This window comes from Cryptomeria japonica, chromosome 1 (genome assembly GCF_030272615.1).
Source record: "Cryptomeria japonica chromosome 1, Sugi_1.0, whole genome shotgun sequence".
Taxonomy (NCBI): Eukaryota; Viridiplantae; Streptophyta; class Pinopsida; order Cupressales; family Cupressaceae; genus Cryptomeria; species Cryptomeria japonica.
In genome coordinates, this window is record NC_081405.1 from 513,015,134 (window position 1) to 513,029,227 (window position 14,094).

General features: G+C 31.9%; 2 protein-coding genes and 1 long non-coding RNA gene across 3 annotated transcripts; all 3 read left to right on the forward strand.

Moving 5' to 3' along the window:
- Positions 1-2,200: 2,200 nt before the first annotated feature.
- LOC131070296 (leucine-rich repeat receptor-like serine/threonine-protein kinase At2g14510) lies at positions 2,201-3,877 on the forward strand. The gene is made up of 4 exons (XM_058005805.2): positions 2,201-2,360; positions 2,462-3,017; positions 3,111-3,577; positions 3,738-3,877. Exons 1-4 carry the CDS (start codon positions 2,201-2,203, stop codon positions 3,875-3,877), a joined length of 1,323 nt encoding a protein of 440 aa, XP_057861788.2.
- A 106-nt stretch (positions 3,878-3,983) lies between these two features.
- On the forward strand, positions 3,984-4,434 carry LOC131856119 (uncharacterized). Its single transcript, XR_009358249.1, has 3 exons — positions 3,984-4,056; positions 4,186-4,253; positions 4,363-4,434. It is a non-coding gene; the product is annotated as an uncharacterized LOC131856119 (long non-coding RNA).
- Positions 4,435-4,512: 78 nt separating this feature from the next.
- Positions 4,513-6,482, forward strand: LOC131070294 (probable LRR receptor-like serine/threonine-protein kinase At1g67720). Its single transcript, XM_059207464.1, has 7 exons — positions 4,513-4,626; positions 4,756-4,883; positions 4,994-5,437; positions 5,521-5,589; positions 5,670-5,856; positions 5,961-6,069; positions 6,148-6,482. Exons 3-7 carry the CDS (start codon positions 5,290-5,292, stop codon positions 6,406-6,408), a joined length of 774 nt encoding a protein of 257 aa, XP_059063447.1. The 5' UTR covers positions 4,513-4,626; positions 4,756-4,883; positions 4,994-5,289; the 3' UTR covers positions 6,409-6,482.
- Positions 6,483-14,094: the final 7,612 nt, after the last annotated feature.

The window sequence follows — 14,094 nt, forward strand, 5'->3', positions numbered from 1 at the left end:
GCCAAATGAAGAATTTTTTGGTGGAAAGTCTTAATAGCCTAATCAATTCAATTTGTTGGACATTCTATGCTAACAATTCACATGTATTAGTTAGTCACACTTAGTAGTTTTAATTCTAAATTATAGAAAAGTTGAACTAGATGCACCATTTGTGAATTTGTCCTTGCACTCAAATTTACAAGTGTTAATTATGTTTAGTCTTATTGAAATTTTCAGTGGTTTAATATGTTACAACTATTGCTTTTTTTAAACCTTCTCATTAATATCTTAAGTTGAACTAGATGCACGATTTGTGGATTTAACCTGGCACTAAAATTTATAGGTGTTAAGTATATTTTGTCTTGTTGAAAATTTCATTGATTTAAGGTGTCACACTTATTGCTTTCTATTTTAAACCTTCTCGTTGATGTCTTTTTCATCCATTGTATAATATCTTTAATTATGAAAAAATCTTTATTGCGAGTAATAAAGGCTTGGTATTTGGGTTGCCTTTTCCAAAACTTAACTTAAGAACAAAGAAATTAAATAATGCAAACACAAAATTATTCGTATAACTTGATGGTGTCAATGGTAAATAATCCACCCCAAAAGGAGAAAAAAAAACAATAGCAGTAAAATCCAAATAGGCAGCAAAATTTCAATTGTCTTGCATACCTCTTGGATGCTATGAACTGTCGATTTCGAAAGTCAGCCCATTTGCTTCATATAAGAACACCTTCAACCTAAAAATTGAAAAATACTATATATTTATTTTATTTTACTAAGAACCTTGAAACACATATAAACATTTCCTTATACATGAACTTCCAAAAGATCATGATAAGTAAAAATCTAATTTAAAATGAAAAACAAAAATTATTTCAGATTAAAGTAAAAGTATGAGATTTTAACAATTTTGAAAATGTCACTTTCGCATTTTGAAGTGTTAATATGAAGTGTAATAATTCGTAGGTCATGACATTATTTCACCCATGTCAAAATAATTTAAATTAATTATATTTATGATAAGAATATTAAATCAAGAGTGCTATCACAACCATTAGAACACAATCAAATATACTAGATCTTTTCCTCTAAACAAATCTCTTACTCAAACACCACAAACTCTCTTTTGTGATGTAATATTTTTGTTTTACGGGGATAGAAAAGGCCCCTACGTTGGTGGACATTTCACCCAGTACAGTACAATGTTTCACTAGTGACTATGACTTCCATTAAATACTAGGCAAGTTTTTGTGCTCTTAATAAAACTCTTAAATGTGAGGAGTCAAGTAGTCATTTTAGGAAGAAAAACTGATAGTCGGTTCATATTATATGAAGGCTGCAGCTAATCTGGTTCCAAAAATGCCATGATTTTTGCAAAACAAAAGGGTAAGTAAAAAATTACCGACCTCCACTATGTTAGACGGCACTAACTGCATCTTTTATTTTTCGACTATATGTATAACACGAGAGTTAGTCAATTGTTTTGGAACAAATATACCACGTACTGATATGAATGATCTGACATCCTTCTAAGAAATTGACAGCCCTAGATTTCAATAAAACACCTGCGCCTTAATAATAATATTTATTTCCATAGGTTTGATGCTTACCATACTTTCTTTTCTTTTGGAAACCAGCGAGCAGGTTTGATGCTTACCATACTTTCTTTTCTTTTGGAAACCAGCGAGCAAATGCGAAAATTATTGTTGCCAAAGAAAAGAAAATTCATTAAGGAGCCACGTTAGTTAAGAACAAATTTTAAGATATATTCTACAAATAAATTTGTCCCTTACGCATTCAGTGAACATCACTGCGTCTACAGAAAAATATTTTTAGTAAATAAGACAAATTCGTCATTTTACCGGACGCGTAACGTCCACGTTCATTTTACAGGATGCGTAACGTTCACGTTCATTTTACAGGATGCGTAACGTTCACGTTCATTTACGTGCTTTTCTTTGATGGTTACCTGTCTGTCGGCTTCATAGTCTTCTTTCGCTTCCTGGACTACTTAGAAACATTCATTTATTCCAAGCAAAATACTTTTCTTATGCAATTATCTTAATAAGATTACATAAACGGCAACACTAAAATAGCCCAATTAATTCATTTGTGAGTGTGGTGTGTAAAAACGGATGGTTTTTCCAACAATATTTTCTTTCGACCACAGTCAATTGACCCAGTCGAATCACTGAGAAACACAACTTTTAAATCGATGCCACAGCTGAGTATGCATAAGAGTTGCCGGCACTCTTTCTCATTAATTCTCTGCTTGGAATTTGCATTGATCATCATGAAATTCATAAGCTTAACCTTGTTAGCGATCACAGCTTTCATTGGATTAATCAGTCGCTGCACATTGGCAAACCCAGATGGTAAGTTCTCAATTATTTCAATAAAGTTTATACTTTGATTGAAAAACGAGATTTCTAATTTTTGCACTCTGATCTGACTGGTCTTTGCTTTTTATATGAAGGATTTCTAAGTATTAATTGTGGCACTTCAAAAAATGAAACAATCGGAAAGATGGACTGGATTACAGATTCCTTGTTCATAAAATTCAGAAACACGTCCATAATGTCTCCATTCAGTTCTAACAATAGGGCCTTTCAATATCAGTCCGTGGCCTATTTTACAAATCTGGAAGCAAATAAATATTGTTACTTACTGCCCGTGACGCCTCATAAACAATACCTGGTAAGGGCTAGGTTCTATTTTGGAGGGTTTGAAAATCTGCCTTTAGCAAGCATCTTCGATTTGTATATCGAGGGAATCAAGTGGGCAAAAGTCGATCTGACGAATCTATTTAAAAATCGCACTTACTATTACGATATCATCCTGGTCCCTAAAGGCGGTAGTCTGAGTTTATGCCTGGCTAGAAATTCAGAGACACAAGAAAATTGCTATGTTTTCATTTCAACTATTGAGTTGAGGCTGCTACAATTTACAATGTATGATACTTACACTGATTTCAACTACAGCGCTTTAAATTTATTCTCTCGTATACATTTTGGGAGCTCTGAATGGATAAGGTAATATTTAAGCTTGATAAAGATTTTTTTGGCAGTTACTTTTGAATCTCTTCTGCTGACATCATCTAATGTAATGTTGTGGTCGTGGTACAGGTTCCCCCAGGACCAGTATGATCGCCAGTGGCAACCTTTTCAGGTATGGTCAACAAGAAATATCGGCATGAATGCCTCCTCTTTTGGGAGCATGAAAAACCAACCACCTGTATCAGTATTAAAGACTGCTATTTCATCGCTTGTAGGGGAAGAGTTGTTCGTTTCGAACTGGCGTCTTCTTAACCAGGGCATTTATTATTTTGCTCTTTACTTGTGCAACATCAATAAGACAAGTCTTTCAGGAAACAACACATTTCAGGTCATCATTGGGAATCTTCAAATAGCAGAAATAGACGTTCCTGAGTATATGTACTGTTTGTCACAAGAAAGTCGTGTAGAGCTTAGCACAACTGAGACTATAAACATAAGAATACGTTCACAAGCAGGATCCCACATGAGGCCGTTCATAAATGCAGCTGAAGCATATCAAATATTAAACATCACCAATATGACACACGCCGGAGATGGTACGTTTACTTCTCCTTTAGCTTAGTACCTAACAAGGCTGTGCTAGTTTCTGCTTGCCTCATCATACCATATTATTTTTATGATATTTTTATACTACATTGTTTAGCAGTGATTTCTCCTAGAAATGTCGTCTAATGTTTTAGTAAACATGCGACACAGTAATCGCTATAAGAAAAATAGCAGATACAGTGAATGTTCCAGATGATTGGACAACAGGAGATCCATGTTTACCTGCAGGTTTACCTTTAACCGTTGTTATGTGCAATGAGGAAGACCCCCCACGAGTGATTATTGTGTAAAATTCTTTCCTTAAAAATCATTGTAATTCATTAAAACTTTTAGCAATGATTACATTAGGTTTCGGTATTGAAGGCTATTAACCCACATAACTTCAACTCTTTTCAGGGATTTAACAAACAAGGGTCTCACTGGCAACATACCTCCAAGCATAGCCAACTTAACAGCATTAGAACAGTTGGTAAGACAATCACCCACCTCCATTTGTCTTAATATTGGGGAGTAGAAGCTTTTAAACATAATTATACATTGTATTTGTAGCTCTCCTCAGTTTAATAAGTGACTAATAAGTTTATGTTATTTGTTTTAGCTGTTGGGCAACAATAATTTTTCAGGCTCTATTCCAGATCTCAGCACATTGAAGAACCTTAAGACATTGTAAGAGATCCTTCACTATCTTCTTTCAGAAGCTTTATTCTTATATACACAGATGAATGAAATAGATAGTTTGTGTGTGTTAATCTTTACTTTCCTTGGGATATCGAAGGCAACTGCAAAATAATCAACTAACTGGAGACATTCCGAGTTCATTACAGAAACTCCCCATGTTAAATGAGCTGTATGTTTGCTCAAGACTTCTTATTTTTCTTATAACAATTTTATTTACTTTTTGATAGTTTAGTCAAAGATGGTGTTAACTCAACCAGGTTTGTTTTTAATTACTACCTTTTATGTTGATTTGATTTTTGCAGAACAATAAGTTAGATGGAGATGTGCCACCGGGTTTAATTAAGCCTGGTTTAAACCTTCGGTACGAGGACATCCCTTCTTATCTTTGTCTCCTTTGAGGGAAACCATTGTTGCCCTATATTTAAAAAAGATAATTATTGAAATAATTGTTTTAACCTTTGGCATCTTAATTGTTGTCTCTATCTTGCAGAGTTTATCCTCAAAACAAGTCTCTGCAGGACAACGAAAACAAAGGAAAAAGTTGGATTATAGGAAAATATAATCGAGGAAATCTCACCACAAACAAATCTATTATGCAACCTCAACAATCATGTACAGGTCTTTTCTAAATTCCTGTGACTCGAAAAGGGTTATTTAAAAGCAATAATTATTATTTTAGCTCTTGTATCTTTTTTAAGACCGATGTTCTATTCTCTCTTTTGAAACAGATGGAGATGATCCAAACAAAATTAACAATTCAGCGGTAGAATACACTGAAGAAGATATCAAAGCAGCTACAAATAACTATTCTACATTCATTGGTAAGGGAGGATTTGGATCTGTGTTTTATTGTAAACTTTCAGGAAATGATGTTGCAGTCAAGATACTTTCAAACTGTTCATCTCAAGGGCAACAAGAATTTCGAAATGAGGTTTTTCCTTAACAATTATTGAAAGTTTCAATTGAAACAAGAATTTTATTTATTTCTCATACATCTCTCTCAGCCCAGAATTCCTGTTAACATATGGTTCTTGTGTTCTTGGCCCAGGTAAGTCTCCTTTCAAGAATTTACCATAAGAATCTTGTAAAACTAATTGGATACTGCAGACAACCTTTAGTAGCCTTAGTATACGAATTTATGGAATTTGGAACGTTGATAGACCATTTATACGGTATTGTTTATTTCATATTATTATGAATAAAATTAATGTAAACACATTTCTTTTAGCAAAAAGACTTACTACTCTATCTACAGGCTCAGCGAAGCAAGAGAAACCACTTGATTGGGAAACCAGGCTCAACATTGCTCTCCAAGCAGCAGAGGGTAATCTGTTTGTGTAATTACTTTAATTTCTTTTAGTAAAATTGCTCGTTCGCGTTACAAATAACTTACACCCCTTGCAGGATTGCTATATCTGCATGAGGGTTGTTGTCCTCCAATCATACACAGAGATATTAAGTGTAGTAATATACTTTTGGATAAAAAAATGTTTGCCAAGATAACTGACTTCGGTCTATCGAAGTTGTTAGACACTTCCAAAAGCTACGTAACTACTAATGTCAAGGGCACCCTCGGCTATCTTGATCCTGAGTATTTTCATACCTCGCCATTATTTCACTTTTTTTATCAAATAAACATGTAGTTTAGCATTCATCAAATGGTTGATATTACACTAAATTTGAAACTTGATCCAGATATTTTGGAACGATGTCCTTAAATGAGAAGAGTGATGTCTACAGTTTTGGTGTTGTTTTTTTGGAGATTATTTCTGGAGTACGGCCCAAGGAGGGAATAGTCGAATCGGTAACTTACTCTATATACAATCTATTTTGTTTTTCCCATTATTAATAACTTACAGTTCTCATCTTCTTTCTGACACAGGCAAAAAATTTGCTTTCCTGTGGGAGACTAGAAGACCTGATGGATTCTTCATTGGGTGGGCGATATAATTTAGCATCTGCATGGAAAGTTGCAGAGATTGCATACACGTGTGTGGAACCGAGACCAGTAAATAGACCCACAATGAATAGTGTTGTGAAAGAGCTAGCAGAAGCGAAGGCACTTATACTGGATGATAACATTGAATCTGGATACGCTTGGAATGCATCATCAAGTGTGCTTGAAATGCCCCAACTTAGGTAGCCATAGATTCCCACACAAAGAGTGTATTCTTTTACAGACTCTAAAAGTAACAATAGGTATATTAAATGGTTGTGGATCACTTATGAACCGTTAAAACACATTCAATTTTGATGTGTCATTTATTAGATATATTTGATTGGTATATTGTAATTCAACTTAATGATATTAGATTTTTACAATCTTTAATGTTGGGAGTCTAATTAAACTCACTTTTTTCAGTTTTCATTTTTTTCATTTTTCAAAAAAGAAATTAAAATTTTATTATATTTTTAATTTTTCTTTGTTTTTTATGAAAGATTTTAAATATTTTTTATTTTTAATTAAATTATTTAATTTATTTATTGAAAGATAATAATATGTTTAAATCTACAATAATAGAATATTTAAAGACATATTATATTTATATGTAATTTTGACTATTAGGAAAATAAATATCTTAACGTATGGTGATTATTTTTATTTAATATTTTGTTATCATGTTACAATTTATACTTTTTCAAACATTTTATATTTGTGAATCTTATAAATTCTCTAATATACATTATAAGATAGAGCTTTTTAATTTTAAAATCAGTTATCACTACATAACAATGAAGACAACTTTTTTATATATTTTTATTCAATAAATTACATTTGTTGTTACTTTAATTTTGATGAGTGAGTTTAATCTTTTCACTCAATCCTTACCTAAAAGGACGTGTCCGTGTTTTACTATTTATGGTATATAAGCATTGAAACTACTTGAAAATATTTCAACATTGTATAGCTAGTATTTAATATTAAATATGTCAAATTGATTATGCCAAAAGTACATAACAAATGTTAGAATCAATTGGGACTATTGATAACTAATTTAATCCATAAGAAACATTTATATTTGTTTATGGATCTATTTAGGCACCACGTCAATTCTCTTTCACTATTCTCAATTGATTGATAATCTTAGAGTAATGTTCTCAAATATCCATATACTATACTTGAACATTTAGGGAAACCAAATTATGTATTTTCTTTAATTCACTAATTATGAATAGGAATATATATTATATTAATTCCATTTTATTAAAGACCATAAAACTTAAATTGATGATTACTATTCTAATTAGGTTGAATCCTTCTAATAGGATCTTAGAGGTAATAATAGACACCATTTATAATCTTTATGACCAAGATTTGTCATCAATGCTGACTCTAAAAAGATATTCATAGTATAATGTATCAAAATATCATGGATAATGAGACACATGAGTAAAGTCATTTTTACAAATTTCCAGATTATTCTTACCATTCTAGCTTTGTATCTACTATTTTGGGTCTAGTTTTAGCTTTATGAATAGGAAAAATTGTAGAGGTATTCTAGCTATGGGGGGGAGATAACAACATATTGGAGCTGACCTCATGCATGAAGTGAGAATAGGACAAGGGGATGTGGGCTAATATTGTGGATAGAGGCCTTGAACCTTACCACAGAAAGATGCACGACCAAGATCCTAGGTTGACAACAGATTTTGTGAAGGGCTGGCAGAAGGGCATTCTCTGTGTGTATGGTGTTGGATTTAGAATTGATGATCCTTTCATAGTAGAGATGATGGGTTTAAAAATGGAAGGAAAAAAGTTATACAGAGAGAGAAAGACCTTAGACGGAACTTTGTCAATCATTTAGGTCAAACAAAGTGAAACAAATAGAGTGAGGAAAATGCCAGATGGAAGATACAATAGGAAATATCTCATGAAGCTTTGGGCGGATGTTGCAGAGCTTATAATGAGGTGTATAACTCTAGATGACCACTTTGCTAGCATCATTTCCTATCATTTTAGGCATGATAGAAAAATTTCATTGCCTTTTTATTTACATTCTTCTCTTTAGAATAGTCTATTAAATCATGCTAAAAAAATGAAAATCCATTAATACATGAGGGGTTAATCTTACTTATTATGGAATACTCCAAATTCCATGAGGTTAAGCTCTCCCCTATTGTAAATAATCCTAATCCTTTGGCTAGACATGATGTTCATGAGGTTTTTGATACCAATTTCAATGAGGAGGAGGTGGGGAGTATGGCCATGGACTGGAATGGCATCCATGTGTCTAATGATTTTGATTATTGGTCATTAGAGGATCAAGGTCCATTGCAAAAGGAGACCCACAGTACAAAAAATAACAGAAAAACCAAATTCCATATTAGAAAAGCGGCACAAAAGTTCAAAACCCTAAATTCTAAGTCTCCTATTTTGGGCCCTCAAAATTTGAAAAAATTTTAAATGGGTAAAGGGGATGAAAAAATTAAACTGGATATTCCCCTTAATGTGGACCTAGGAGAATATAAAAAGGACGAGAAATACTTAGAAGTGTTGCTTGCTAACTCGACCAGTAACTAGGTGAAGTGTTTTCATTGGATGAACAGTGAAATTGCTTTATTAAAATATGGCATTAATGATATTATCAATACCTTCTTGGAGAATCCTATGCCAGACAAAACTGACAAGCTTCTAAAGATGAATAAAAAATTAATGAAAGATATTAGGGTTATGAAATTTGAAGATGAGTTAAGATTAGCCCATCTAGAAAAAGACATGGAGGAATTAAAGGGAAATCTTGGGGGACTGGTTGAAATTAGCAAAGTTGACATGAATAGTAGTGTGGAAGGCCTCAAGAGGGTAAAAGAGGGAATTGCTCTTCAGAGAGCCCAACCAGGATGAGGAGTAAGAACCAGGAGAGGATCAACTCGAGATTTATCATAGAGAAACTTGAAGATATTAGTGGGAATATGATCTAGAAAAACATGGAGCTCATGAAAGCACTTGACTATCTCTAGTTTTGCTAGTTTCTATTTTTCTCTATTTCTTTTAGTTTTTGGTTTAGCTGCGGTGGGGTGTTTCCTCTATTTTTGTGGTTGGTTTGTAGTTGTTTAGACTCTGGTTCACTCTTAGTTTTATTTTTTTATGTAAACTTTGGGTTTTGGGTCCATGTCAAAAAACCGTTTATCTTAATAAAAAATGAGACACATGTTAGACTCAAAGAACAATTTATTAGAACAAAATCCATGATTGATTATTTGTTTAGATCTCTCTAGTTTCATTAACAAAGAAAAAAATGATTCTATAAAGGTAACAATAATATTTATTCGATTTCATAGTATCTAATTTCACCTCATTGTTCCTCTTAATCTTGTACAATGGCACCTTAGAAGATAATGGAAATATAATAGAAACTCCCTCACTATTCACAGTAAAAATTGTATGCCTTCTAACTTAGAATTTTAGGATGGTGGATTTCTTGTTTCTTAAGAACATTTAAATAATATCTTTACCCAAGATAAACTCTCCTATCATTAGGTTTTATTGAAATCTTTAGAAATATGATTTTATTGTGTTTACTTTCCATTACCACTAATTCCATCTCCTTATTTACAATTCCCTTGAAATATAATACCATTATATATTCAATGGAATTAATATAGTTCTTGTGTTTCTCTACATCACATGAGCATTAAGTTCTCATGCCAAGATTAAAAGTTACTATTGGTAAATAAGAAATAAAAACTTTAAAATATAGTTAGTATGGTAATTATTAGGAAATCAAGTGTGGAACTTGAGCACAAAAATGAGAAATTTAAATGATAATAAAAATAGTAGAAGTTAAGAGATTAGTACTATAATTATTGAATGAATATAGCATGAGTATATTAAAATGAAAAGATATTATTCTGACTCTATAATACAATCTTTGAGTTAATATTCCTGAGGGATGAGGAAGGGATAAAAATAAATTAAAATTTAAAAATAGGACATAAAACAAACTTATGATCATGTTATATTCATATATTGCATGTAAGGCAATAGTGTTGGGGATAATTTAAAATGTATCCAAAATATGAATCAAGACAATTATTAGAAAGCAACATTGTTAAGAGAAAAGTATAATTCTTTAATGAGTTATAACCTAGCATAATTTAGTAGATTCATTAGTGATAAGGTTTGAATTTAAGTTTTAAAGGAAGAAAAGGTGTAAAAATCACTTCCTAACTCTAAACTAATGGGCAAAATTATAGAAATTTTGATTACAAAGTTTCACTATTACAAAAATAGAAACACGTTGAAATAGAGTGACTAAACAAGCATAAATATTATACTAATGAACACAATATATACAAAGGGAAAACCTTCCAAGAGAAAAACCCAACACTCCAAATGAACAATAATTTATAGTACTAAAACAATGAGTACAATACAATCCTACTATTATAGCTTCTTCAACAAGAGTAGTCACATCAACCCACAACTTGGATTAGTTGTATCAACATAAGACATCACTTGTATAAAAACTAGAAACTATGAAATGAACAACATACAAGAACAACTCGTTTTTATTCTTTTTAAAATGCATAGAGAATGGAGACAAAAATGGACTTCTAAGTCAAAGGTCCACTCATGCGAGCCTATAGAAATTCCCAAGAAACAAACAACACTTTCTTATATTCAATCTATTTGCATGAGAAGCATTGTCATAAACCATCATAGAGTCTTCCAACATGGGTGGCTCCCTTACATGTGATCAGATTTTACAACATGAAATAACCCTCACAAATGTAGCAAACAAGCATGCATTGACACCTTTTTCTAGCAATAAACATTTGTTGTAGAAGATATATTAAAATATTATCATAGGTTATCATAAATTGTCATACCTATAGGTGTGTCATAGAGTCTTATCATCTTTTGTCACTACTCAACAATCATCACCTAACTTAGAAAACTCCAAGACCCTTCAAGTGGGATACCAACCTCCATGTAAGGATAACATATTCCATGTCACCTTCCTAGTAGGATGAAAAGTCCACATGTAAACTCCCATTTCATGACAAAATTTCATTTGCACATAAGATTGTCTTGTATAAAATTATAAATAAGACAAATATTAAATAACTAAATTTCAGATACTAATGCTAAGACTTTTTAAAGGTTGAGACACCTTAATCTCAAGAACATTCTTGCACTTTCTAATGACCTTTAAAGAACCTATCATTCAACTACAAAGGGCTATGAGGTCTATAGAAATAGAAAGTCATTTGAATTTATCTATTCTTATAGGTTTTGTAAATGCATTTGGAATATTTTCAAAGTGTCAATATTCTCAAATTTAACCTACTCATTCTTTACAATATCTTGAACCAAATAAAATTGAGCAGCTATATGGTTTATCCTTGCATGAAAAGTTGGATTTTTTACTAATAAAATAGTAGTCTGATTATAACAATAGATAGTAATCAATCATGCATCAAGCCCAATATATTAATACAACTAGTTTAGTCATATGGCTTCCTTAAAAGAATGAGTAGCTTCCATTTACTCCACTTTTTCCATGGGCAAAGGAACTACAACTTGCTAGTTACTCATCCAACTAATAGCACCACCAAACATAAAAAAACATAACCACTAGTGGATCTTTGACTCTCGATGTCACATACCTAATCTAAATCAACATATCCATCCAGATACTCATAGAATGTCAGGGTCTAGTAAAAAATCACAAAAAATACTTGAAAGTTCCCCTCAAATATCTGAACAGTCTCTTAGCTGCATGATAAATTGCTAATGCGCCCATCCAAGATTATCTCAAACTATAGTATAGATAGGACTACCAATAACATTTGTATGTGGTATACTAGCCATGTCCTCCACCTCAATAAGATATTTTGGACAACCCTTTATAGATAATTTCATTTCTAGTGTAATAGGAACTATCATGGATCTACAAGTTGTCTTGTTGAATCTCTCAAACATGGAGTTCATATACTTAATTTGTCTTACCGAAAGCTTTCTATTACTTGTATCTCTTCTAATTTTTATTATAATAATTTACCTAGTTGCACCCAAATATTTTATTTTTAATTTTGTTGTTAACTAAGACATCATCCACATATAATACCATAATGAGAATGCAAAAATCATAAATTTTGAAGTAAAAAAAGTGCTCAAATTTATACCTCTAAAATCCCAAACTGAACACATATGTACCATAATTTTAGGACGACATCTAACGATATTGTTTCAAACCATATAAAGACTTTTTGAGCTTGCAACACATTTTTTATTTAACCATGAAATGCTCTTTTTGTGACATAGAATTGTTTCTCCCAATACTATGAAGTAATTCTATCTTTAGATCCATTTGCTTAATTTTTCAGCCATGAGATATAGAAATTGATGACAAAAACTAAATGGATGTCAAATTTGCAACAAGAGAGTAAATATGACCATAATATTTTCCCTCAACCTAGGAATACCCCTTCACCGCCAACCATGTTTTATGCTTCTTAACACTACCATCAAGACTATACTTTTACTTGAACAACGATTATCATCTTATAAGCTTACCTTAGTTGGGATCATTAAAAAATTAAATGTGGTGGGAGTCTCATCCTTGTTTTGTTACTTGTACAAAACAAACAAAGTAGGGTTATTAACCAAATGAAGTCATTAGCAAGTGATGGAAGTTTTGTTAGACATAAACAACTCCAACTCCTTGACTCCTCCCCCCTCCTTAGTGTAAATGGTCTATGGTTAACAATAGAAATAGAAGGAATTGGTGGATAAAAAAGTTAGGACACTTTATTTTTCACATTTGTTCAAATGTATTTGATATAACATTTTTATTTACCACATCGACTAATAAAAAAAAGATAAAATAATGATTTTTAACCTAATTTATTTTAAAATATTTGATAAAAATACTTTTCTTGACTACGACTTTGACTAAAATGATTGATAGAAGCTCCATTGATGTTGGTTAATAGAAAGGAGGAAGTAAATTAATTTTAAAGGCCAGTAAAATGATATGATGCTACGGTCGATGATGTCCAAACCTTTGTTCTCACAAAATTCCAACGAAGGCATACCCCATATTCCTCACTTTTTCTTCTTCACTATCAATTTTACATCTTTTATGCTATTGAAGTCCATGCAGGAAAATGCAATTTCTTAATGAAATGTCTCCCACAAAAAATCAGTTCAAATGACGCCAAAGAAACATAAAATCATTTGAATTGTAAGTAAAGACAAGACAAATCATACAAGGGTGTCACATTAGATGATTGAATAATAAAATTTTAAATTCCATCTTTAATCGACTTTCTCTCATAGAGAATCTCCAAAGAAAATAAAATTCCACCATTAATTGATTTTCCGTGCTCTAATGTCGCCCGAAACAAATTATTTCAAATGCTGCCAAACAAACGTAAAATCAATTCTGGTAATTACGGTATACAAAATCAATGGCGATATTTCCGGTATAGAAATTGTAGGAAAATAGCAATGATAACCTAGAGTAGGTAATAAAGAATAAGAATCTATCAAGAGTTGCTCCTAAGAATAATGAAGCTAATCAGATCCAAGATCAAGAGGGAAACAAATCATACAAGGGTGTCACATTAGATGATTGAATAATAAAATTTTTAATTCCATCTTTAATCAACTTTCTCTATTAGAGAATCTCCAAAGAAAATAAAATTCCACCATTAATTGATTTTCCGTGCTGTAACGTCGCCCAAAATAAATAATTTCAAATGCCGCCAAAGAAATGTAAAATTATTTGATATACAAAATCAATGGGTCTTATCGCGTACCGTGACATCGCCTTCGTGATTTTTACTAATTTATTTTTTCTACTCAATAAGCCATATTGAT

What these genes read in the sequence shown, in the direction of transcription:
- LOC131070296 (XM_058005805.2), top strand. Translation starts at nt 2,201, where the DNA reads ATGCCACAGCTGAGTATGCATAAGAGTTGCCGGCACTCTTTCTCATTA. An exon ending in CACATTGGCAAACCCAGATG is followed by an intron (nt 2,361 to 2,461) that starts GTAAGTTCTCAA and finishes TTTTATATGAAG; the next exon opens with GATTTCTAAGTATTAATTGT. An exon ending in TATGACACACGCCGGAGATG is followed by an intron (nt 3,578 to 3,737) that starts GTACGTTTACTT and finishes CATGCGACACAG; the next exon opens with TAATCGCTATAAGAAAAATA.
- LOC131070294 (XM_059207464.1), top strand. Translation starts at nt 5,290, where the DNA reads ATGGTTCTTGTGTTCTTGGCCCAGGTAAGTCTCCTTTCAAGAATTTAC. An exon ending in GTTGATAGACCATTTATACG is followed by an intron (nt 5,438 to 5,520) that starts GTATTGTTTATT and finishes CTCTATCTACAG; the next exon opens with GCTCAGCGAAGCAAGAGAAA. An exon ending in AGGAGGGAATAGTCGAATCG is followed by an intron (nt 6,070 to 6,147) that starts GTAACTTACTCT and finishes TTTCTGACACAG; the next exon opens with GCAAAAAATTTGCTTTCCTG.